We start from the raw sequence: 25,423 nt of genomic DNA on the forward strand, positions 1-25,423 counted from the left end.
CCCAACTGGGTAAAATGGGATACGATGGTCTGAAAATGTCAGAGATGGAAATGAGTTCCAGCATTGAAAGATGTGGTGTACTCGGGCCCTCGACCAATACATCAAAGTTGCTGTCTGGAGGATGGTCGGTGGGACGTGGCAGCTTGAAGTGGAGGCTGTCGTCTCCTTGAAGGCCTCTGTTTATGTCCCTGAGGTTCATACTGCCTGTTTGGTTGTGTATATGGTGTAGATCAGAACCTTTGTGGGTTGTAATATTTGCTGTCTTCTCTTGTTCCTAGGGGTATAAATACCCAGGGCTTTCAATGTTGTCCTTGACAGTGAGTAGAGACTCATCAGTTTTGGCCATGAAGAGTTTGGGTCCGTCAAACAGAAGATCTTGAACAGTCGATTGTACCTTTCTGGGAATGCCAGAAAGATGCAACCAAGAATCTCTCCTCATGACTACTGCAGAGTCCAAAGCAGCCTGCAATGCTGTTCTGGCAATCAGTTGTCCCTCAGAGGTGAGTGATCTGAACTGTTCTTTTTTCTCCTCGAGGAGAAATTCAATAAAATCTGCTAATTTTACATAATTCATAAGGTTGTATTTTGCAAGTAGTGCTTCATAGTTGTCCATTCGAAGATGGAGAGTCACCAAAGAATAAGCCTTATGTGGCCAAAGAGGTCAAGCCTCTTCCACTCTTTGTCATATGATACATTTTGGGGGAATGGCCCTCTGCCCCATTTGTGGACCACATCCATAACCAAGTATCAGAGGGGTAGCCATGTTAGTCTGGGTCTGTAAAAGCAGCAAAGAGTCCTGTGGCACCTTACAGACTAACAGACGTATTGGGTATTCAACGAAGTGGGTAGTCACCCATGAAAGATCATGCTCCAATATGTCTGTTAGTCTATAAGGTGCCACAGGACTCTTTGCTATCCATAACCAAAGAATTCAGTGTGGAGAGGGAAGAGAGGAAATCTATGCCCCTTGATGGTATATAGTATTTTCTGTCAGACCTCTAACAAGTTGGTGGAATCTTTGCAGGGGTCTGCCAAATCAACCTAACCGGTTTCATGATGGCATCATTCATGGGTAGGGTGATTTCAGATGAAGTCAATGTCTGTAGTATGTCGAGATGCTTGTGTAGTGCTTCTTGGACTTCTTCTAGGAAGATGTCCAAGGAACTTGCGACCCTCCTATAGAGGTCTTGACGTTGTTTAAAGTTGTCCCCAGTGTTGGGAGGAGGGGCATGATGGTGTCAACAGGAGAAGATGAAGAGAAGTGGATGGTAGGTTCAACTTCCTGGTCAGAGGGTTCTTTCTATTCTGCAGGGGACTGAGACAGTCCCAGTACCAACGGTGATGGTGATTCATGTGTGCTCTCCCTGGGTGGGCTGGGAGGTTTGCAGTGGTAACAGGGATGTCATCCATGGGTGTTATCCATTGATACCTGTACCACTGAGGTTCTTTGGCCTCAGTATGATAACCTCTGTGTGACGGGGCATGCCCAGCCAGATCGTGAATGGGAGAAGAGTGGTGAGAGGAATAAATCTCCCCATTATTATCCTCATTGCTCGAAAGAAGGGATGCTCAGCGAGGTGGAGTGGAAAGGTGACTCAGAATTAATCAAGCTGAGGTGATGTCGGTGCCAAAGATAGACAATTCAGGCATTGAGGAGACTGCCAAAACCTTTTGTAGTAAGAATTGACTCAGTATCGCCAGTGCCACTGAGGTCGTAATAGATGGTGCTGCTGATTGTGAGGTCAATGTTGGTACAGGAGTGTGCGTAGGTTGCAGTATATCGCCAGTAGGTGGCAGCCTGGATTGCAGTTGCAGGGAGCTGCTGGGTGTCTGGTCAGTTCCAGTGGTGCCAAGGCACGGGGGTTTCATTTTCCCCTTACTGCCTGTGTCAGAGCTGGCTCGTTTAGAATCCTTAGCTCTCAGGGTATCCATGTTACCAGAGGGTGCTGCTACCTTAGTTGTAGAGATGGTGTGGTCAGTACTGACTGAGAATGCCGGTATGGGGAACACCTTTTCTTGGCCGTTTCCCAAATCAGTGAAGCTGCAGGATGCTTTTTAGCCATCTTTACGGTTGGATGGTCTGCTGTCTGAGCCTTAGAAGAAGAGCCTCTGTCAGAGGCTGCCATAGGTGACTTCTATCCCGCAGGGGTTCTTGCTTCTGGCTCAGACACCAGCCTGAGGGACTTCTCCATTAAGAGTAATTTCAGTTATAAGTCCCTGGCTTTCCTGGTCCTGGCTTTTAACTTATGACAGTGTGGACACTTTTGAGGAATGAGTGTCTCACCTAGGCAGCAGACACACTGAGAATCTCTGTCCGACACTGGTATTGACATCCTATGGGTGAGGCAGCATTTGAAGCCCAGGGAACCAGGCATGCTCCTGTGGAGAGAATTTCGTCCCCACACGGTTCAATAAAAACCTATTTCTAATCAAGAAAAAAACAGATTTTTTTTTTTAAGAATAGATGGGGACAAACAAACAAAAAGGGCTGAGTATTAATAAAACTAGAACTAACCAGAGTTATTCTTTGCTAAGTAAGCTCTGAGGTGCAGCTAAATGTTCCAACTCATAGTCAAAGGCCGTAGAGAAGGAACTGGGGCGGGGGGGCGCGAGATTGGTCACACTGCGCCAGATAACCATCTGAAGTGGCGCGAGCCGGGATCATGCATGTGTGATCCAACCGAGCACTGCTACCATACATCTCTGATTACAAGTGCAGGGGCACACGAACACCTAAAGTGGAGCACTCACAGGGACGTCACTCGAAGAAGAATCTACAGTTTATTTTGAAAAAAAAAATTGTGGTGAATACTACTGGACAATATAAACTGTAGTAGATGTTACTCTTCCAAATATGTTTACAGCTGCATACTCAACACCTCAAGTTTCAAGCCAAGTTAAAAGGAGGTGAGAAACAAATTAAATATTACGCATGTGCATTACTAAACTCTACAGATAAGAGAGATTAAAGCAGTGATTTCAATGGAACAGTGCAATTGGAAAGTTGGTAGCAGAGAGTGTGTGAATTAAACAGTCTCTATTAATGTGGGATATATGAAAACATCTTATAATACACTGGTGAAACTGATAAAATTCAATTTTAAACAATGTCAAGACTGCTATAGGAGGGTCGCAAGTTCCTTGGACATCTCTCTAGAAGTCAAAGAAGCAGGGCCAGCTCCAGGCACCAGCATTCCAAGCTGGTGCTTGGGGCGGCAGTCTGCAAGGGGCGGCAGTCCCTGTTGTTTTGCCCCCAAGCAGTGCGCTGAATTGCCACCGCGGGTGGTGGGGGTAGTCCGTGCGCCGTTAGGGCGGAAGGCGCGTTTCCGTGGTGGCAACAATTCGGTGGCAGCTTCTATGTTTAGCTGTCTGCGGCGGCTTCAGCTAAACATAGAAGCTGCTGCCGAATTCCCGCCGCCGTGGAAACGTGCCTGCCGCCCTAAGGGCACACAGACTGCTCCCACCGCCTGCGGTGGCAATTCGGCACGCTGCTTGGGGCAGCGAAAACTGTAGAGCCGGCCCTGCCAAGAAGCAAAAGTACACAGTAATGAGAACAAAGAACAAAACATGGAAGATCCTGATCAGACTGGAAAATTCAAAACCCAGTTTTTGCTAGATGAAGCTAAAATTAAATACTCAACAAAAGGAAAGGAAAGGCTAACATATGGAATGCCTACTTCACTGTTTCAATCCTAACTCAAGAAGATGTGCACTTTCATAAATATACCTCTACCCCAATATAACGCGACCCAATATAACACGAATTCGGATATAACGTGGTAAAGCAGCGCTGGGGGGCGCTATGCACTCCAGCGGATTAAAGCAAGTTTGATATAAAGCAGTTTCACCTATAACGCGATAAGATTTTTTGGCTCCCAAAGACAGCGCTATATTGGGGTAGAGGTGTATACTATTGTTTCAACATATAAAAGTAACTGCCTGTATTGCTATTATACACTAATAATTTTGCTATTTTTGTATAATTTATTGCTTAATTCTTAGGGTTTTGTTTATTTTATAAAAAAGAAGGCTGATGAGAAATATTGACAGGAGAAGATGGGATTTAAAAGGGGGAAAGATTAACAAAGTAACTCACTGAAATATTAAGCATTTATGAAAAATTATTATTGGTTTTTGCTTATATGATCCGGCTATAGTTTTCAGAGGTGTTCAGAAATTACTACTTACATCCTGTAAATGAATGTTATCGAGATCATAAGAACTGTTTACTGCTTCAACCAACCAGCTTTCAGGAGTGATCATGTTTAGAGTCAAAAGTAGTGTTTCTGGCATTTCTAGGAACTTTGCCACAGGTCCAGATGGAAAGAGATTATTGGCTCCAGAGGTGAGTGCTGGCTCCAGAACAAAACGATAAAAGCTGTTGAAAATAAGTACATCAAAAGATTACATATTATACAATATGCAGGCTCAGCTTTAAGTACAAGAAAGTTCTTGTAAAAAAACATGTTATAACACAGTGAACATTCTGAATCCGTTTAATATATGAATGATGCTATGTCAGCTCCATGTACCTGTGAGATGTTTTCATGTAATACTTACCGTTTAACACATCGTCTAAAGAGTAAGCATGGGAGGAATACTTCCCCTCTCACTCATTCTGACTTGGGAGAGAGAAGATCCCCCTCCTTCCACACTCTCAGTGGTTGGTAAAGTGATGACCCAAGACAGGGAATCTGAAGTGGGAGCAGCAGGAGTAGTCTGGCTGTGGAGTTTCTTGGCCCCCCAGAGCACCTGCCAGTAGGTGAAGCAGCAGCAGCAGCACCTGACAGAAGAAGAGGATCTCCAAGGAAGACATCCTTGTCACTAGCTCCAACAGAAGAAGGGGTACAGATGAGAGGAGAGACATCTCCCATCCTACCAACTACAGTCCAGAAAAAACAGATCCCAGGAGCAACAAAATAGGCTTTCTTTCCTCTGCTGTTACTCCAGAAAAGGAGGATAACAGAAGAACAGAACAAGAAAATGGAAAACTAGAGGTAGTGGACAAATGGGAGATTTCCATGGAGGAAGGGGGACATTTAATTACTGCGAAAAGTAGAAAACTAAGAAAAAAAGGCAGGCAGGGAGACTGGAAAAAGTAGTATCATAAAAGAAGGAAAAGAAATATGTGAAACTTCGTAGGTCAAAGATATTTAAATTTTTGTATACAAAGTCTGGTGCCAAAATAATGCAATCAAATACCCATTAATGTTGGATTCAGATGTCAGGATTGGGACAGGTGAAATGGAGCTTGGGAGGATGGATTTCAGATGGAAGACAAACACAGGATACCAGGATTCTTATGAGTAAGAGAGGGGATAATGCATTGTTTGAGATGTTGGGGCCCCACTGATTTTAATGGCTTTGGTGCATTTTTAAAATATATATATTTAATAGAACACAACTTGCCTCTACCAAATTACAATTAAATATTTAGTAATTTTTTGGAAGGGGGGAAAGGGGAGAAGAAGAGGGCAAGCATAAAAATATATACTTCCCAAACTATCTTAAAATTTTCTAGAATGCAGAAAATTGCTTTAGGTATTTCAAAATTTTGCAGGGTTAAGAATTCCTGGACCTTCCATTTTTTAATGTATGGTATTTACATCAAAACGGATTCTCCTTCCAAGTTAAACCTACGTGATAGGCATGGCTATTGTCATAAACATGTGCTTTTGCTTGGATGTTTAGGGCCTCCTGCAGACCAGGAATACTTTCCTGATATTTGTTCTCTTTATATCCATCCACTTCCCCTTGTTGCATTCCAGCATTACAAGATGATACAACACTGCATCACCACATGACTGAGACCCCATCACATTAACTACCACAATTTTGAGTCCCCCTTCCTGTTCTGATTTACTTTAACTACTGCTCTACCAGAGGTGTGTGAGACGTTAAGAAATCTGGTTGGTCAGGCAGTAGCATAAAATGATTAATGTGGATTCAAAAGGTCAGGCTCAAACACGGAGTGTACATAAAAGAATGAGAAATTTTTTATCTGATAATTTTCAGGTAGCAGCTTCTCTTCGCATTCCTCACTAATGGTTAATCCCCCCCCCTCACCTATGGAATCTGGAGGCCGTCCAATGTTGTTGCTGGACACTCCAGGACTAGGCCTTGCCCTTCATCTCAGGCCACCAGAGGAGCTCTTCCAAAGCTGTAGAAGCTCTCCAGTAAGTAACTGATTATTAGTATTAAGACAACAACTTGACATAATATATTAATTAGTCCCAAAACAATTGTGTGTCTAATTTTCCCTTTAGACAAAAAAAATCAATTTGTATTCTGGTCATTTACCACATTACCGGGGTGGGTTGAATGAGGAGAGAAGATATTAACAGAAAGAAAATTAACAGGTAAGAAATTTCTCACTCTGTTGTCCTGCTTATCTCCTCATTCATCTCTAGTGGGAAGTATTAAGCAGTGAATTACTGAAGTAGAGAAGGAAAGGATAAGGAAATTTTCAGTTATTATTATACTGGAATAATAGGCAGCTAGGGAAATTTCACTGACACAAAGCACGACATCATGCGGTAAGTAACTCAGTTGCACCTTCTTATCAAAGGATGCTTCTGAAGAGGAATGGGATTTTACTTTGAAAATCTTTCTCAGATGAGGGTTGTACACTTTTCCCCTCTGGCCCCCATAGGTACTTCTGGAAATAGTTTCCCAGATGCCTAGCATGCCAACTGGTAAAGGATCTTCACATCTCGCCTGGAGCAACTGCAGTCCATTTATGCCACAGCATTCCAAAGAAGTGCCAAGGGTTAGAACAAAATGATGGGAGAACTATTTCCCAGGAATTATGGAAAGATTAACTCATTTTAAACAGAAAAGTTTCTGGAGCTATAAGAATAACCTTTTCCCTATGACAACAGCAGTGTAGTTCTTGTATAGATAGGGGAACTAATTCCAAAACTAGCCTTTTAGAGGTAATAGCAACGGCCACAGGCTTGTGTAATCTGTTATTTTGACTAATCTTGCCATCTGACGATACTCAAATGGAGAGTCTGACATGCCTACCTAAAGTTACTAACAAGCTGAAATCACTGAGAGCTGTATTAAGTAGGGGGGCGGGGGCTGAAGACATGTTGGTGAGCGGCTAGCAGGACGGCTGGCGGAGAGGAGCGGCTAGCAGAGTGGCCGGCGGAGAGGAGCGGCTAGCAGGGCAGCCGGCAAGACAGCTAGCAAAGAGGAGCGACCAGCAGGAAGGCTAGCAGAGAGGCGCAACAATACACTACCTAGGCCATAGCTGACTGTATTACTAAGGAGTTAGGTGGAGGGTGTGAAAATAAAAATTCTGACTGTGTCAGGGTGCTGCTAGAGAGGCCTTAATCAGCTCCTGCCACTCCAGCCCCAAACAGGGGGTATTGGATTGGGGCTGAGCAGATAGCCTGTTGCTTGCCTGGTAACTGACCACACCTGCCAACTGTGTTAGCAGGAGCTATAAGGCTGGGAGGAAGCGAGAGCAAGAGGGGGGGGCGGAGACTAGGAGGGGAAGGTCAGGCTCAGACTCAGAGGGAAGTGGGAGTCTCCTAGTCTGTGGGTGGCCAGGCCCGTGGTAGGCCAAACTGTGGTAAAAATCCTGTATATAGTTGGAAACTGGCGGTGCGGACTTGATCACAAATAAAGAGCACGAGTGTTGCAACAGCCTGAAGTGTCCCTGAGTCTCTGAGAAGAGGGGGAGAAGGACTGAACCAAAGGGGCATGGCATGCACCCCGTTACAGAACCAAGACAGGAGGGATACCCGGGGATCCGGTGCCAGGCAAACAGATTGGCCTCTCATCACTCTAGTGTGTCTTGCAGTGTGTAGCTCCTCTGTCGCCGGAACTTGTGGATGGTGCAGCATCCTTCTTGGATTTAGAGGAAGACTTACTGCCACGCTTATGCATGTGCTTCCGTGGCTCATGGCTAGGCCCCAATGTGGGGTCCCTAGCACTAGTACTGGCGGATTCTGATGGAGGCTTCACAGTAGGGGGAGCACTCTTGGATTGCTCAGGTTGATGTATGGGGTGAGAGGTGTTCCCCGGCCAGGATCTGATTCCAGAGCCGTGGCTACCTCCATGAGGTGCTTCTTGAGGTGGAGAGCTCGGCTTCCTGTGTACAGGCAGGGAAGGAGAGGCAGATACTGCACCTGGAGGCAATGCAGGCTTCCCCCAAACAGTACAAACAGCATTGGTGTTTGCTGCTGATGGAAAATGAACAAGGGCAGGAAGCACAGACTTTGAATCCTGGCATCTTTAGCATAATCCACTACCTAGATGCAGGAGCTGGGATCGGGGAGTATGTTTGGCAGGAAAAACCACTGAAGTGGAGTCCCACTGCTAGGAATTACCAAAGTACAATGAAAAACAATAAAATCCTAACTATGAACGAAAATAAGAACTGTTTTTGTAAAAATTTTTGAAAATGTGTCACTAAGAACAAGAGGTCAGCAGAAGCTCCAACTCAGACCATGTGGCAGTGAGAAGGAACTGGAGCTGCAGAAGGTCTGTCTCGCCCTTTATCACCTCAGGCGAAACCATATGGCAATACAAGGACACATGCGTGGTCAGCTGAGCAATGATACTTTGAAAAGCTCTGGCTCCAGGCGCACGTGCATAACCCTCAGTGGAATATAGTAGGGACCATTACTTGAAGGAGGAGGAAATAATTAAAATCACAATGGACCAAACTATGTTGCTAGTCTTGAATAAAACACTGTTAAATAAAAGTATTAATATCCTTTTGAGATTTTTATTCTACCCCTCAAACACTTTGGACTAATAATCCACCTAATAATCCATGGTAACTGAAATTTTTCAAAGATCCATGTCATTAATATCTGAAAGGACTAAGTGTGACAATATGTTTAAAGAAGAATCCCAGGCATCACAATTAAATTCTTACAAAAGCAAATGCTTGATGGTTAATTCAAACCAAAAGTATTACACATTCATCACTTTTAGAATATACGTGTTAATGGGAAAGCCAAAAGAAGACAGGAGGCAGAATATTCACCAGAAGAATGAGACCATTCTGTATATGTGAGCAAGTTCAAATTGGCCTAGCAATTATGAAGCCCTACAATTATTTATTTCCTGCATAGAACCTATTTTATGCCTGAAAGAATGCACAAAAACAAGGGAATTCAAAATAGTGTAACAAATGATTTAATTATTTTGGTAGTGACCCAGCTTCTTGATTATTATATAAAATTAAAGCAGAAAACAAAGAAATGGACCTAATTATGAGTTACGCAAGGTAGGTGAGGTAATATCTTTTATTGGAGAAACTTCTGTTGGTGAGAGAGACAAGCTTTGGAATACTTTAAATGTTATTGTTTAGTTAAACAAAAGTACCAGAAACGCTATACCAATTATTTATACTAAGAGAACAACTGAGTCAAGAAGACTTAAATTGGCAATCTTGCACTTCAATTTAGGGAGGGTGAAGGAGAAGCTATTTCCAAAATTGATATTTTCCAGTGACAGCATTTTCCATATGAATGATTCCATACTCAAAATAGAAATTTCTGTAGGTCCACGTGTGGAGTATTACCAAGGATACAAAGTCTATGCAGAATGCTAGCAGAGCTAGAGCAGCAGAGACCAAGGAACTGTTAGATTCCTGTATCTTTAGGGAAGACTCCGGCTATAATAGGGTCGTCTTTACCCCCCAAAGTGAGTTATCATTTGGAGTGGATATAGACAGCTATTCTTCATTTTAATCTTTCATCAGGCAAGAATGAAGTGATGCTTATCAGAAGGGGGAAATGCATTTAAGAACTAGCTGAGACATTGCTTCTACCTTCCACTGTAGACCTAAAGCCACCATTTGTCAAAGTGGTGCCAACCCTCTGTGTCCTATCTGACTCCCCACTAAACATGGATCACCAGACAGTATCAGTATCTAAAAAAGTCTTTTTTCACCTCTGGCTCACTAGAAAACTCCCGTCCCTTTCTCAGAGATGAAGACCTGGCCACACTGATCCATGAATCTGTCACCTCCAGGTTGGATTACTGTAATTCACTGTATCTGAAACTGAATGTGAAGTCAATGCACAAATTCCAGCAAGTACAGAATGTGGCTGCCCCCTTCTGCATGGCTTAGAGTGCTGTGAACAATCAGACCCATGCTGCAGCCCCTTAACTAACTCCCAGTCAATTTCCACTGCAGTTTGAGGTTTTGGTCCTAATATTCAAAACAATTAATGGATCAAGCCCAGCTGCGATAAAGACTGAATTTTGAATTACAAACCACCATACCAACTGCGCTCCTCCAGGACAAGATAGATCACAAAGGCCAGGACAAAGGTGCAAGAGACCTGGGGATAAAGCATTCTTAATGAAGGGGATCCTGTAAAGGATAAAGATAGATTCAGACACCAGGGAATCTAACCCTCAGAACCATCTACATTTTCCTTAAGTTTCTGGGGACTAAAGAGAGACTGTGGGCTTGTCTAGTCAGTGAGTTTGTGCACATCAAGCTCTGCTGTAAATCACTTAGATTTACTCTGTTTTGAAATGGGAATAGATCAAAGTGCACTAGGGAACTCTGAGTATACGATATCAGAGTCCACACAGCCTGTTAGTGCACACCATACTAGTGCACTGTAGATTTATTCTCCAGTTTCTATTCACTAACTCACCATCTAAACTAGCCCTAAATGAGAAAATCCAATACTGGAAGTGTAAACTCTCATATGCGAAACTTAGGACTCTCCTGTGGCAGATGAAAGTATGTGACCACTTCAGCCACAGACATTAGAAAGTCTCCTGCAGACAAAGAGCTAGCCTACATTAGAAAGATTTTGCCGGTACAGCTATGCCAGTATAGCTATACCATCAGAGCCTGTTAGTGGAGCTGCAGCTTATATCGGCATAAGAAGATTTTTTGTCAGTATAGGTAAACTGTCTTCTCAAACAACATAAGCTATATTGGCAAAATGACTCTTGCAGGTATAGCTGCATCAACACAGGGGGGCTTGCCAGCATAGCTACATCGGTCAGGGGTGCAGATTTTTTCAGGCCCCTGACCGAGATAGTTATGCTGACAAATCTTTGTGGTGTACACTTGGCCACAGTCACTAGGGTTGTTGAAAGTCTTCACTCTCAGTCTACTTTTCTTTATCCATCTGTTCAGTCTTTTGAGATCTATCAATTCTTGTAATCCTCCCATTTTTTAAGAACAATGAAGATGGCACACACACCAAAGGATCATTGTTCTGAGGAAACTGGCTTTATTAGGAGAGGGAAAGAAGAACAGATGCAGGGGAGCATTCAGCTCCAGGGAATAACAGTAGCAGAAAACTTCCAGTACTATCTGTCAAAGATTGTGAGGGCTCAAGAATCTTGAAAGTGAGCAGTCCTGCCTTTTAGAAAGATGGCTGGTTGATGGCACATCCTAGAGCAGTCATGCTAAGATTTTGCAGGTGCTTCTGACCTTTGTGTTGTTCTACAGTTTCATGACTTTCCTTAGAACAAGAGTTACACTTCTTTCAAAATGTTTATTGAAGAAATAGTCTTGAGCTTTGCAAAAGGGACAAACACAAGTACTTTTTCTAAGACTTTTCTAAGTGTTATTCCAAATGAGCACCTTCATGCAAAATTAGGTGAAACAATTTGATGGGTTGCAGAAGAGAATAAAATGGAAATACTAAAGAACAAGGAGGAATTCCATAAATGCTTTAAAGAAAGAATGAGAATTAAATATTTAAGTCACCAATAAATGAAGTGGATATTATGCATTTTAGTTAAAAGACCCCATGTGTAGCTCTCTCAACTCTTTTTGATGTTTGAGAGATTAACTGTTGAAGAAAAAACAATGGACAAGAAACTTTCAATCAGTGTTTTTAAATGTAAATATTTTTGTGATTTTAAATTTGAAAAATGTATTCTCATTAATTACTTTCATCTCACACAATGTATCTTGTTATGTATAAACTGCTACAGTATTATTCAATTTAAATTCACAGAAACTAATTGATCCAGCAGCAGGAATCAGCCTCCCTGAAACATTACTGATTCTTGAGATTATATCACTGCACCTTCTTTTAGTCATATAATATCACATATTTCAAAGAACAGCTATAGTTTCCTACTCACCTCTTCAAAGGTACTTCTGACAACTTAGATCTAGAATTCATAAACAGCCTCAGTTTCATGTTGACAATATCTCCAAGTACCTAATAGAAACGAGAATTTTTCCATATTAAAAATGGGTTTGGATAGTTATCAAACTTCCTTGGCTTTGAAAACAAACTATTCTCTTGACAAATCTTTTTTCCCCACTGTGATGGGGTGTATTAACTCCACACTAGAACTGAAGGGGTTAAGGGGCAGTGCTCGGCCCAGGTGACTCCATTCCCCTGAACCTGCAGAGCATGCTCCAGCTAGAGCAAGGGGCTTTAAATGGAGACAGACAAATCAGATGGGGGAAAATGAGAGAACAGGGCAGATCTGCCCTGAGATCTCCTGACCAAAGCTGCTACAGAAGTCTCCACTGGGAAGGGAGGGACTACCTCAGCAACTCCTAAACTGTGGATCAGTAGATGGGGTCATGGATTAGGATGGAGGATGATATGGAGATAGGGATAACGGCAGGTCTTCAAGGTCAATTTATATATGGTAATGATGTAACCTTTCCAGAGGGTTTGGCTGAGAGGTTTGCCCGCATGCCGGGTTCAGCTGACCGACATATATTTGGGGTCGGGAATTTTCCTCTCCTCCAGGGAAGATTGGGCCCTGCCCTTTTTTTCCTTCCTCCGCATGGGGGGCAGTCACACTTGCTAAGGCGTGGGTGGATCGGCTTATGTGGCCTGCATCTTGCAGGAGGTCAGACTAGATGATCATAATGGTCCCTTCTGATCTTGAATTCTATGATTCTATGATTCTATGATTCTATGATCCAACAGGCAAGATTTGGTGTGTGAGACAATGATGTCTGCCCGCAAACATGTCTGGGCCTACTCCACAAATGTCGCACCTCCTGGCTTGACATTTGTGGAGCAGATCCAGGCTGCGTGGAGGTGGCTGTGCAAACGCCACTCTGTCATTAGCACCACCCAGCTAAGCAAGCATCCACGTGAGAGACTTGAATCCAGAAGATCCTTATTTGTGGGCAGCAAGCTTATCAACAGAGCATTCTCTCTGCTTGAGCTGATAAGAGTGTATGCCTTTTCTGAAATGGGAATCTGCAATGTCTTGTAAACTCCTTAAGGCAGGGCTCATATCTTCTTTTATGCGACCCAGAGTACCCTGTTGGCACTCAGTAAAGAATTGTTTTAAATCACTGTCTCCATGCTGCAAACTCCTGGCTGACAATGAAATTATTTAGCCTCCCACACAGATGACGACCGAGCATCTCAGCCAGATGAAGCAACAGTTTGAAACCTTTTCCCCCTGATTTGGACATGTCAAAGCCTGACTGTGTGTGAAATCCCTTTCATTGCAAGCCTGATGCCATGGATTTGCCAGCAGCTCAAAACAAACAGCTCATCGAAATTTCCTGCAATCGAGCCTTGAGAGGAACATATGTCCAACTTTCTCTCCCAGAGTTCTGGTTCACTGTCAAGAATGACTATACTGCACGCTCAACACATGCCTTGAAACTGATGGTGCCATTTGCAAGCACATATATGTGTGAAGCTGGATTCAGTGCACTTGTTTCCATCAGGTCACAATATCCATCTACCATTGATGTCAGATCAGAGATTAGATGTGCAATTTCTAACATGCTGCCGGATTTTGAGAAGCTGGGTTGCAATATGCAAGACTATGTCTCACATTAAAGAGCACTAAATAACATGCTGAATGGGCAAATTCCTTGAATTGCTTGGTCGCTGTGTTGCCTGTGCTGTCTGGGGTCACAGGAAACAATAAGTCTCAAAATGGGGTCATGCAGGCAAAATGTTTGGGAACCCTGGGCTGAAGATTGTTACCCCTGCTTTTTTTCCCCTTTTGCTATCTTTAAGCTAGACTTTGAGACTGTAGAGGGGGATGGATGGTAGGAAGTGGCCCAGGGAGGCAGTCTTGAGGTATGCCCTGGTGCCTGACATTGGTTGTCTCTCATAGGGCCCTGGGTCAGAGTCTGGTGGAGTGGAAGGGCTTGGACTCCCTTCCACCCCTCTCAGGAGTAAAGAGAAGACAGAGACACTGAAAGCCTTGTGGCAAGGGGGAGCCACCTACAGGGGCTAGGAAACAGACTGAGGCTCCTTCCATTTTAAGGACACAGGACCCTCTAGATTTCATTGGACAGATACTGCTGAAAGGGAAGTTGAGCTAAATTGGGCTGAGCTGCCACCCACCAAAAGGCAGACCATCCCAGTTCCACCTAGTCTCTTATTTCTTTCTATCTGTTTGTAGTAATTTCTAATGCACACATCTCCATAGTACTGGTACCTAGGTGCTATATAAAAAATGAGAATAATACTTCTTGCTCACATTTCTTTTGTTTTGTGGACAACTCATGGTTTAATGCTGAATTCTCTGGTGATTATATAAAGGAAAGCAGATAAATATAACAGCAATTAAAAGTGGAAGGTTAACACTGTTCAGAGTCATAAGGCTGTTTTCTAGTATACTTAGGCTGCATTTGGTTCAAGGAATCTAGCTCGGCTTACTAAGTGTCACACTTTCCTCAGACTAGTTTTTGAATTATCTGGAACGCCTAACTGTGCCTTTGTAACCTAACAAAAGCCTGTTCATCTTCTTATAGTCTTAATACACAACAATTTTAAGTTTCTCCAATACAGTATCATGAGACTAGTTTGAAGTGACTACCAAATGACACAAGGTATTAAAAAAATAGAATGCTTTCACCAGAGCACACAAATCATGAATGATTTTGCTTAAACTGCTCATAAATGATTGGGACACTAATCATTTACTGGGAGATGACTCCTTAATTTTTTTGTTGCACTACATAACACACAGGATTTGCGCCATGGATAGTTACCATTATTATTATTTGTAGAACATTGAGAAAATGTTTGGTGCTTTACAAAACAATACATAAATATAAACCCAGCACAGAAGAGCTTATGGTCTTGATGCCAGACATATACAAGACAAGATACCCAGAGATGGCCCAACTTAGAATCTTTTCCCTTTGGGTTTTATATGTGTATGTGCTTGTTTAAACAAATACACTCTTCTGGAGGAGGTGTAATGGTTTAATGTTTGTAGGGAATAATGAAATAGGTTGAGCTGAATAGTTTTTCAATAGAAAATGCAGTTTCTGAATATTTTTATTTGGTTTGCTGAACTGACTCAAAATGTTTTCTTTTGACTCATTTCAACATTAAACTGCAACTCGTCTCTTGGGAGATGAAGTTCAGGTTCCCATTCTCTCCTGGGCTGGGCTCCCTAGGTGGGTGGCATCTTTCTCTCCTTTGACTAAGTGGTGTTGTGCATCATGAGAGTTACACAGCTGCAGGTACATCACGGGAGACGTATTTGAGCCAGGGAGTCCAGTTCATAAAGGAGAACAGGAACATCAGACCTGAACTACAACTTTCAGGAGGCAATGTACCACAACAGGAAAATACAGTTTGTGCATCAACCCAAAACAAAAATATTTTGATTCAGAAACATCTTAATGTTTCATTTTGATTGGAAATGCTAAAACTTAACATTTCATCACTTCAGAACTGAATTTTTCAGAACAATTTGTTCTCTGACAAATTGATATTTGGGACAAAAACAAATGTTGAAATATCAGAATTTCTCACGAGATCAAAATTTTGCTTGGCTTCATCCTCAGGAGAGTTATGAGTGAGAAGCAAGTGGGAGTCCAGTGTACCGAGATTGGAAGGACATTCCATGCACAGGGAACATCATGGAAAAAGGCATGAAAATGGTAGTTGAAAAAAGAAACAACTGTGTGAGGCTTGCATCATTTTCAAGGGGAAGGAGGTAAAACAGACTGCAACAGGAATCAAGACAGGATAGGGCAAAATTGTGGAGGGCCTTGAAGTCAAAGCAAGAAATTTAAATGTCATATGGGTAGTCTTAAAGGACTGGCATAATATGACTCATGAGAAAGGAAGGTAATTTTAGCAGCTTTGAATCCACGGTATTCTCTCTCAAGATCAGGGGTTCTCAACCATTTTCTTTCTAAGGCCTGCCCATCCATAGCCCACCTGTGCCAGAACAGTTGTTTTTCTCCATATCCATTAGATTAAAAGCTATATTAAATTTAAAGTCATACAGTTACACACACACACAAAATAAAAATGAAATGGATAATATAAATACACAAATAAAAAACTGAATATTAAGTTCAAATACTAATATGCCTGTATTTCCCCACTGCGCAGGGCTGAAGCCCAAGCCCAAGCCCTGCTGCATGGGGCTCCCTATGGTGTGGGGCCCCAGGCAATTGCCCTGCTTGCTCTCCCCTAATGACTGACCTGCTGAAGCCAGTAGGTTTCAGCATATCATGCAGGAAAATTAACACATTCTCTGGTTAAGGGAAAAAAAAAGTTCATGTGTCCAGACAGAGCAAGGAGAAACAGCATTTATTTTCTGTATGCACTCTGATTTATTTTAGCAGATCCCCTGAAACCTCCTCAAGGCCCCCCCAGGGGGCCATGAACCCCCAGTTGAGAACCACAGCTCTAGATAATCAACAGTTACACACAATAGAGGATTGTTCTTGGATATTCTTAGTAGCACTAGCCACCCGAAGGAACATCCATTCAAGCACTGAAATTAGGTTAGATTTTATGGATATATCTTCTTATGAAGACATTCATTTTTTATATTGTTAAATGTATATTTGACCGTTTAAGTTAAACTAGTCTCTCAGATAAATGTTAGGCTGTAATTTTTTTTTTTTTTGATATTTCAGGTACATACATGTATTTCATGTCACAATAAGAAAAAGAAAAACATGCTTAGTACAAGATAAAGTACACAAAACTACAAATTAAAAGAAATTGTCATTGTCTTACAATCAATAAATGTGCCATCTTCTGTGCTTCTCTTGTTAAAGGATCAACAATAGCAATAACATCATAGAATGGTTCATTCTGTTGAGGATCTATTTTTACTATGCTGTTAAAAAGATGTAAAACGTAAGTGAAACGAAAAATTCTAAATTAAACTTGAGAAAATAACAATCAACAAGTTTTTTTAGTTCTGAATTTATCATATTTTTAGCACTTTACATCATCTTTAAGAATTTTTCAATATAAGATATTGCTCCAAACATGCATCAGAGTCTCCTTGTGAAGTGTCCAGAAAAACATAGTATGAACACAAATACTCACCTTTCTGTTCATTATAAACCTTTCATGCAAGCAATATCAGCCAGAATCTTCCTCAGGTTTCCATCACCACATTGTAGTGGTGTGGCCGCCTACTGAGCGTTCCTTTGGAGCTGACTTTGGGACTCCTCCCACTGTAGCTAGTTGAAAAACTGTACCTCCTGTTGCTTTTGCAAAAGTTGCAGGAGGAAGGTCTGGGTCTTTTGCTACTGATCAGCTCATAAACAGACAATTTTCTCCATCTTTCCTATATCCATTTTGCTCCTTGGGGGAGGTAAAGGGGGGGGTCTTTGATCCTGCTGACTACACAAGTTTGTGGCTGCCTACTGAGCACCTCCGCATAGCCAGGGGTTGCTTTACAGGCATCCTGCCCTATTACCCACTCAAATACTCCAGATAGTCTATGTTGTAAGTCACAGTAGCCCTTTCTTGGGCTAGTTTAATGTCAAATAAAATTTACACAAACCTCAGAAACCTTAGTCATAAAATAATCCAAACAGTCTTTAATATAATGTCCAAAATCATAAGCTCAATCTTAAATCACCAGTCCCCAGCCCCACTTTATCCCTTTCTCTATCCTGAATCATCAGATTTTGAAAGTATCATCAAGAGTCAACAGTGACAGAAATTTGATTTAAAACATTAATAAAAATGGAAACTGGGAAATGTTAAATATAATAGAATGGAGGAACTGGTTTGTCCCTCCTAGACAAGGATTTGTTTTGACAACCCAGATTAAAAAGGATATAATGTATTAATCATAGGTCCTTGATTAGAGGAAGCTGTAGACATAGGAATGAATAGTAGGCCCTCATTAAATGCATATGATAATAAATCATGCATTGCAAATATGATTAGTGGATTTCCACTATTTTTCACTAAACAATGTATCAGTTAGGTGCTGCCAGGAGTGTAGCCAGGGTGAGTGATGTTTCACATCCTACAGTCCCATGAGAGAGTACTATGTTACCTCAGTAATCCACAAAATTCAATAATCTCTACTGGGTCTTTCCACATCAGTGCAGATTAGTGAGGTTCTCTTGTAGTTGTAGTTTTCCTGCTATTTTGTTTAACTACTTTCAGGTTTTTAAATTAGTAAGTAAATATAATGTACTGATTCATCTTCTTCTCTCCCAGTACCCCCAATTCCACTCAATATAATTCTATTTGTCACCTTTTTCAGTGTTGATTAGAAATGGATAAAATGTGTCAATCTTTTGCCATTACTGACCAATATACTAGTAATGAAATTAAGATGGACTGTGTTGCTCATTGGTTTCCTGAATTGTTTGTACAATCACAAAATCAGTTTCTTCTTTTAACACTACAAAATGTTTACTGAAGTTCTGGAAGATTGCATACAGTTACCTGAAGCATTAATAACATTTAATATTAAGATGCCATAGCTATATATGCATTATGATGAGAGACTGAACTTACCTGTGTTGCTCTTTGAGAAATTCAACGTTTTGTCTAATGACTGTTTTAGGCAATGAAGAGAGAAGGGCATCCACTTTCATAATCAAATCACTGCCCCTAGTACAATAAAACAAACTTAGTTAATATGTGACTTTTATAATAAAAAGGGAATAAAAGATTAATTTTCAATGTATCTCTGTGTGCATAAAAGACTATGTAAAATATGATTTCTTGCTGTTGTTCACTGAAAAATTCCCTCTGACAACTCCCATGAGCAGCCACAGCTAATCAGTCCATCTTTTGGCTGCATCTTATTTATTCCTAGAGTTTCCGCGCCATTTTAACTGAATTTTTAACTGTTTTATCTCCATCTTTAATTTTCTTCTGTCATTTAAAAAACAGACAAACTACAGTTAGCTACCACTGATACTGATATGAGTGCAGTGCTTAGTCAGGATCATGAAACAGGGCTTTGACCAACAGCATATGCCTGTAAAATCAAATGGGATGGAGCAGGAATTTACCCTATCTGAGAAAGAAGTGTTAGCATTAATTTGGGCCCAACAACATTGGGAATATTTGATAGGACTATCCCCAGTGTTTCTTAAAACACCCCACTCTCTGGTAAAGTATGTGCTGACAGGAAAGACTAATGATGGTCATGTTTATAGCTCCCGGATAGCTAGGTGGACATTAGCATTATTAAATAAAAATGTGAACATGGAAAAGTTATCAGTTCTAGCTCCAGTTTCATATGGTCTTATGGTAGAAGAGGAACAGCACGAGTGCCCCCTGCTTGGAATCCCGCCAGAGGACTTTCTATTGTTCCGAGGTGAAGCACTGTTAGGGGATAGCAGAAAAAGTGGATGTAATCTGGTTTGTGGATGGGTCTAACTACTATAATGAAGGAAAACCATACACACGATATGCTGCAGTAAGGGTGTCAGATGGGATTGTTTCTAAGGAACAGTGTATACCTCACTCAGCACAAGCAGCTGAAACTGTGGCAATGGCAATAGCACTGGAAAATACACCAATAGATAAGAGGGTTGCTATCTTCACAGATTCTGAGTGGGTATTAAGAATTGTAGTAGACTGAATGCCCCAGTGGAAGAAAAGAGGAATGAGATCAGCAGATAACAAGCCTGTTGCACATGCTGGGAAACTGTCTTATCTTTGGCACTTAGCAAAGCAGAGAACAGAGCCAGTAGAAATGGGAAAGATAAAGGCTTATAAGAAAGACACAAAGGAGGCTCAGTGAAATAACAAGGAAAATGAGGAAGCTAAAACAGGAACCAAGGAGGGGACATTGTGGCAGCCACAACTCCCAATTAGCGCCAATAGCAGGCGGGCACAAAACAGAAGAAATAGATCTAATATCCCTACAGAAAAGAGATCCAGAAATAAAAAGGCTTGTAGCTAAAGTGGAACATCAAGGGTGGAAAATTTGGCAGCATGATACAGGATTGGTTCTAGACACCAAAATGAGAGAAAAGATGCCAATGTCAGTTGCCTCAACTGAAATAAGTTCTGAGATGATAACCCTAAGCCATAATAATGGACACCTGGACATGGAGAAAACTCTCAGCAAAACGCAAGCAGCAGGGTGATATCCAAATATGAGACCTGATATAGAGCAGTATGTAAATAATTGCTTGCCTTGTGCTTCCAGTAATGCAGATACTAGATTGGTAAAAGGACCTTTCGGTCACCAAAGAATGCAAATTGATATTAGCACATTAGATAAAACTGCAAAAGGGAATCTATGTTGCCTAGTAATAGTGGATGCATTTACAAAAAGCGTTGAAGCGATACCCACAAGAAACAATACTGACCTAACTACAGCCCACATCGTAGTTGAGCAAATAACAACATGATGGGATGTTCCCCAAGAGATTGATTCTGATCAACGACCACATTTTGGGGGGGAAACCACAAAGGGACTCTGCCAAGCATTTGGTATTAAGCAAAGATTACATAGAGCAGGACACTCTCAAAGCTCAGGACAGGTAGAAAGAATGAATAGAACAATAAAAACAGTCCTGAGGAAGGCGGTATGTCAGCAAGGTAAGGATTGGGACCAGAAACTCCCATTAATCTTAATGGCAATTAGCAGAACTATAGCAGTACATGACGTAACTTCATTTAAAGCTATGACTGGGAGAGAGATACAATTTCCTAGACAATGGTGGGTAACCAGAGTGCACCCAGATGAGCTGCAGCCTAGAATGCAGACAGATCAGTGGATGCAGCTGCTGCTAAAATCTGTAGCAGATACTAACAGGCAAGTGGCAGTAACACTTAAAGCAAATGCAAGGCAAATGGACGTGAGTGGCCGGTGGAGCCCCTCTTTGGGGAGGCTAGCCCCTGGCTCCGCCCCTTCTGCCCATGCTCCCCCCAGGGCCGGAGCCCCGAGCCCCTCCAGCTGGAGCCCAGAAACCCCCTCTCCCCTTGCAGCCAGAGCCCTGAGCCCCTCCCCTGCCTGGAGGAGCCCCGAGTCTCCCCTCCTCCATGTCCAGAGGAGCCCCTGGCCAGCTGGAGCCCCCCAGCCGCACAGGAAAGCTCTTGTCTCCCCAGACACCAAGCCGCCCCACAGGAAAGCTCTTGTCTCTTCTCTTCTGGAAGAAGAGCCTGAGCTTTTGATATGCGCCATGCAGGTTCTGGGGTGTCTGAGGAAGCGATATGTGTTACTCAGCATCCTGGGATCATCAGTAATCTCCCTGGGGTCCAAACTCCATAGCCTAAAGGATTCAAATGCAACACTGAAGTCCCTGGAGCTGCATCCTCCTGCTACACAGAGAAAGCATTTTAAGCCCCAACCTCCCCCGTGTTTCTACCCTCCCCAGTCTAGGCAGGACTTCTCCAGGAAGCGGGGCAGGAATAAAAGATGCAGACCTCCCCAGCTTCTGCCCAATCACATTCTGCCCCCTCCCCCGCTCGTCTCCCTCCCCCCCAGCGTCTCCAGCATGCAGCCAAACAGCTGATCCTGGTGGGTGGGAAGTGCTGGGGAGGAGCTGATCAGCAGGGCCCACGACTGGTGGGAGGTGGTGGGGAGGAGGGCGATGAGTGGCCCCTGCTGGTGGGTGCTGAGCACCTACTATTTTTTCTCATGGATGCTCCTGGGCTGAAGCACCCATGGAGTTGGCGCCTATGGATGGAGGGATGTTAGGACCAGATATAGGACTTGTCCCCTACCATTGCATGATTACATCTTGGGTGTGCCAGCAGTATGATCTGGGACTATGGTGACAGGTTCATGAGGTCAGAAAACTAAAATTGCCTGGGCTATGTTGGGGCTATCAACATTTGGGTCTCTTGGTATGAAAGAGGACTCTTGGTATGAAAGGAATTGGAAGACAGGTATACCTAATACCCATGGAATTAGAAACCTGGTGCCCATGGAATTAGAAAAACATCTGATAGGGAGCTGTGACTGGCTCCCCCTCTGGAGCAGAATCTATGTCACTTGTTCTGGTCAGATGCAACGAGGTGTAAACCCAGGCACATCCCCCCCTGCAAAAGATACCTCACAAAATGAAGCATCTGACTGACCCTTCATTGTTGTCCAAGAATTGATGACTAAGACAGTCTGCTAAAGTGTTCTGTAGCCTGGGACTGTGCAGGGCCACTGTTGTGATGCAGTGACTGATGCACCATTACCAAAGGGGGACTGCTTTCTGGCACAGCATGACAGGCAAGTTCCTCCATGTTTGCTGATAACAGTACTTTGCTGTGGTGTCCTGGAACACCTGTACTGTGGCACTTTGAAGTACTGGGAGGAAAGCTATACGTGTGAAACAAATGGCTCTCAGCTCCAGGATGTTTATTTGAAGATTCATCTCCTGGAAAGACGAGAAAGTGGTCCAAATAGGCTTCCCATTCTGCTATGGACACATCTGTCACAAGTGTCATGTTGTGAAGAGATGAGGAAAAGGGTACTTCACTGCAGACGAGTAGAAGGTCCTTCTACCAATCTGAAGAGAGGACTTTCTGAGGAATCATGACTGTATCTATGTGGTATCTGCCAGGTAGCTGAACTGATCTCAACCACTCTTGCATGAAGCACAGGTGAAATCTGGCAAATTGCATCACGTAGATGCAGGAAGCCATGTGACCCATGAGTTTTAGGCAGGTTGTGGCTGATATTCTCAGGTGGAGCTGCAGCTGGTTGATTAAATTTAGAAGGCAAGAAATCTGTCTTGTGACACATAAACTTTTGCCACTTAGGAGTTCAGCACTGCCCCTATGTACTCTGTGTTTTGAGCAGGCGTGAGAGTGAACTTGGCTTTGTTGACTCTGAGACCTTGTTCAGTGAAGATTATTCGGATCATATTGTTCACCAGTTGCGGTAACTGACCTCAGATAAGCCAATCATCAAGTTATGGATAGACATTAATTCCTTGCTTACTCAGGAATACTGCCACCATCACTAGATACTCTGTACTGGTAGTGAGATTTTCCCACATGAAACCAGAATTATTTCTTGTGGACCAGGTGAATTGCAATACGAAAGTAGGCATCTTGCAAGTTGAGAGCTGCAAACAAGTCCTGAGGATTTAGAGTGGGAATTATGGATAATAGAGTCACCATCCTGAACTTGAATCAACAGATGAAGTTGAGTCATTGAAGTTCTAGGAAGGGGTGCCAACCTCTTTTCTTCTTTGGGACCAAGAAACAGAACCCCCTGCCCTGCAATTCCATAGGCATATTGCCCACTGATCTGAGCTGCAGGAGGAAATCCACTTCCTTCCTGAGGAACATCTTGTGAGAAGCGTTCTTCTGGTTTTTTTCTGAAAAGAAGCAGCAGACAGAGCACTTCTGTGGTATTTGCACTTCCCACAGACAGAAGAGACACTAAGAGTATATATCATGGATAGGGATTGCTCCCTCCCAAGAGGGTCAGGTCTTGAATCCAAGCGATTTGGACTCTGCCATGTCATGACGGGGGAGGGGGAGAGAGAGAGGGGCATGTGGGCTCAAAACCCCTAAAATCTTTTTTTTCAATACGCCAAAAGGCTTAAAAGACTAAAACTAACAACTATAACTATCTAGCTGGAAAGATAAATTGTCTCTTACAGAGACACAGACACTGCAGATGTTCTATCTTATAGCCAGGGCTGGCTCTAACTCCCCGCCAAGCAAAAAAAGAGCGCCGCCCTGCCATAACACCCGCCCCCCCGCGAGCACCGTGCCGCCGAACCCCCCCAGCGCCGCCAAACCCCCCGCCCCTCCAAGCGCCGCACCGCCGAACCAAAAAAAAACAACAAAAAACCCGAGCACCACCCTGCCCCAAGCATGTGCTTGGTCGGCTGGTGCCTGGAATCGGCTCTGATTATAGCCACAGCCACTTAGAAGGAGCTGAATCTACAAGGTGCCAAAGGGCAAGCTGGGCACAGGCTACTCAAAAGATTCCAATCTTGCACACATAGGACACACACATACACACACACCAGAATTTGAACACATGTGGACAACCACTCGAAGAACTCATAGATAGACCTGAACTCATCAAGGAGAAGAGGGAGTCTAGTATATCAAGTATCTGAGTGTCAACTTGAAATAAACCATGTTGTTGAGCCCAGATAGTAAATCTCTTTCGCTTGACATAGTATGTATGCCCGATGGAGTCCATTCCATTATGTACGAGTATGTTCTGGACCTCTGAGGAGCAGGTTCTCTCTAATAGTGTCAGCCAGCCTGCATCCACATTGTGAGGTGTAGGGAAGATGGATCCAGATGGAGATTTTGCCCGTTGCTTTCTAGTATTAACTCTAGCTGAAGAGGTAATTTGGTTGGAGGTGTAGCAGACCTAATTAGGCAAAGGCACCTAATTAGCCCCTGCTCAGCCAGCCCCAATCAGGGGAAATAGATTGGGGCTGGGGAGAAGTCTGGTGCCTGGCCTTTAGAACTGGCTGCACCCGCGGGCCTGAGGCTTCAAGGGCTATAAAGGCTGGCTGGCAGCCAGAAAAAGGAGAACGGCCAGGGGAAGGTCAGTCTCCAGGCTGAGGGCAGACTCCATGTAGGAGAGGAGATTGTCAGGCCTGCAAGCTCTGTAAATAGTATCACTGGTGGTGGGAACTTGTGTAAATAAAGCCACGGGTGCTGCAGCACGAGAAGCCTCTCTGAGCTTTATTGGGGTAGCAGAGGGCCTCAGGAAGAGGGGCGAGCAGAAGACCCGTTACAAGTGGGGACTTGTCCAGGATCCTCGTGCCAAAGACACAGTTTGGCGACCTGGCAATGGAGAGCACCCTGCAGTGGCTCACTGAGCGACAGACTGAAATGCAGAAAGCACTGCAGTCCTTCCAGCAGTCCCACCAGGTGGAGAGGCAGGCTCTACTCGCTTGGCAGGCAGAGCAGCAGAAGGCCCTACAGGACTTCATCAAGGAGCAGTTGACTGTGCAGCAGCAGCTCCTGCAAAAGCTGGTGAGTCCTGCTGTGGGAGATGGCACCCGGGCCCCAGGCCTCAGCCTTTGTAAGATGGCCCCAGCCGATGACCCCGATGCCTTTTTGGGTACCTTTGAGCGGGTGGCCCTGGGCGCGGGATGGGACCAGATAACCTGGGCCCTGCGGCTGGCCCCCTATCTCGCTGGGGAGGCACAGGCCGCATATATGGCCCTGACGGACGCCCAAACCAGGGACTATGATGCAGTGAAGGTAGCGATTTTGGACCGCCTCGGGCTTTCGGCCGAGAAATATCGCCAGAATTTTCGGGCAGCCCGGTGGGCGGGGGGCGTGCAACCCTAGGCCTT

At 43.4% G+C, this 25,423-nt stretch overlaps 1 protein-coding gene across 12 annotated transcripts in view; it reads right to left on the minus strand.

Moving 5' to 3' along the window:
- The window catches only part of UGGT2 (UDP-glucose glycoprotein glucosyltransferase 2), a 413,106-nt gene that overhangs the window by 104,176 nt on the left and 283,507 nt on the right, over positions 1 to 25,423 (minus strand). For all 12 annotated transcript variants that reach the window (XR_005588059.1, XR_005588057.1, XM_039499669.1 and 9 more), the window contains 4 exons: positions 18,696 to 18,791; positions 16,941 to 17,043; positions 12,091 to 12,170; positions 4,189 to 4,378 (listed from right to left, as the gene is read on the minus strand). Coding sequence is in view for 10 of the 12 variants with exons in the window: in XM_039499669.1 (XP_039355603.1) it covers positions 4,189 to 4,378; positions 12,091 to 12,170; positions 16,941 to 17,043; positions 18,696 to 18,791 (469 nt within the window). In the remaining 2 variants the exon portion in view is untranslated. The remainder of the gene's footprint in view (positions 1 to 4,188; positions 4,379 to 12,090; positions 12,171 to 16,940; positions 17,044 to 18,695; positions 18,792 to 25,423) is intronic.

This window comes from Mauremys reevesii, linkage group 1, assembly GCF_016161935.1.
Source record: "Mauremys reevesii isolate NIE-2019 linkage group 1, ASM1616193v1, whole genome shotgun sequence".
Lineage (NCBI taxonomy): Eukaryota > Metazoa > Chordata > Testudines > Geoemydidae > Mauremys > Mauremys reevesii.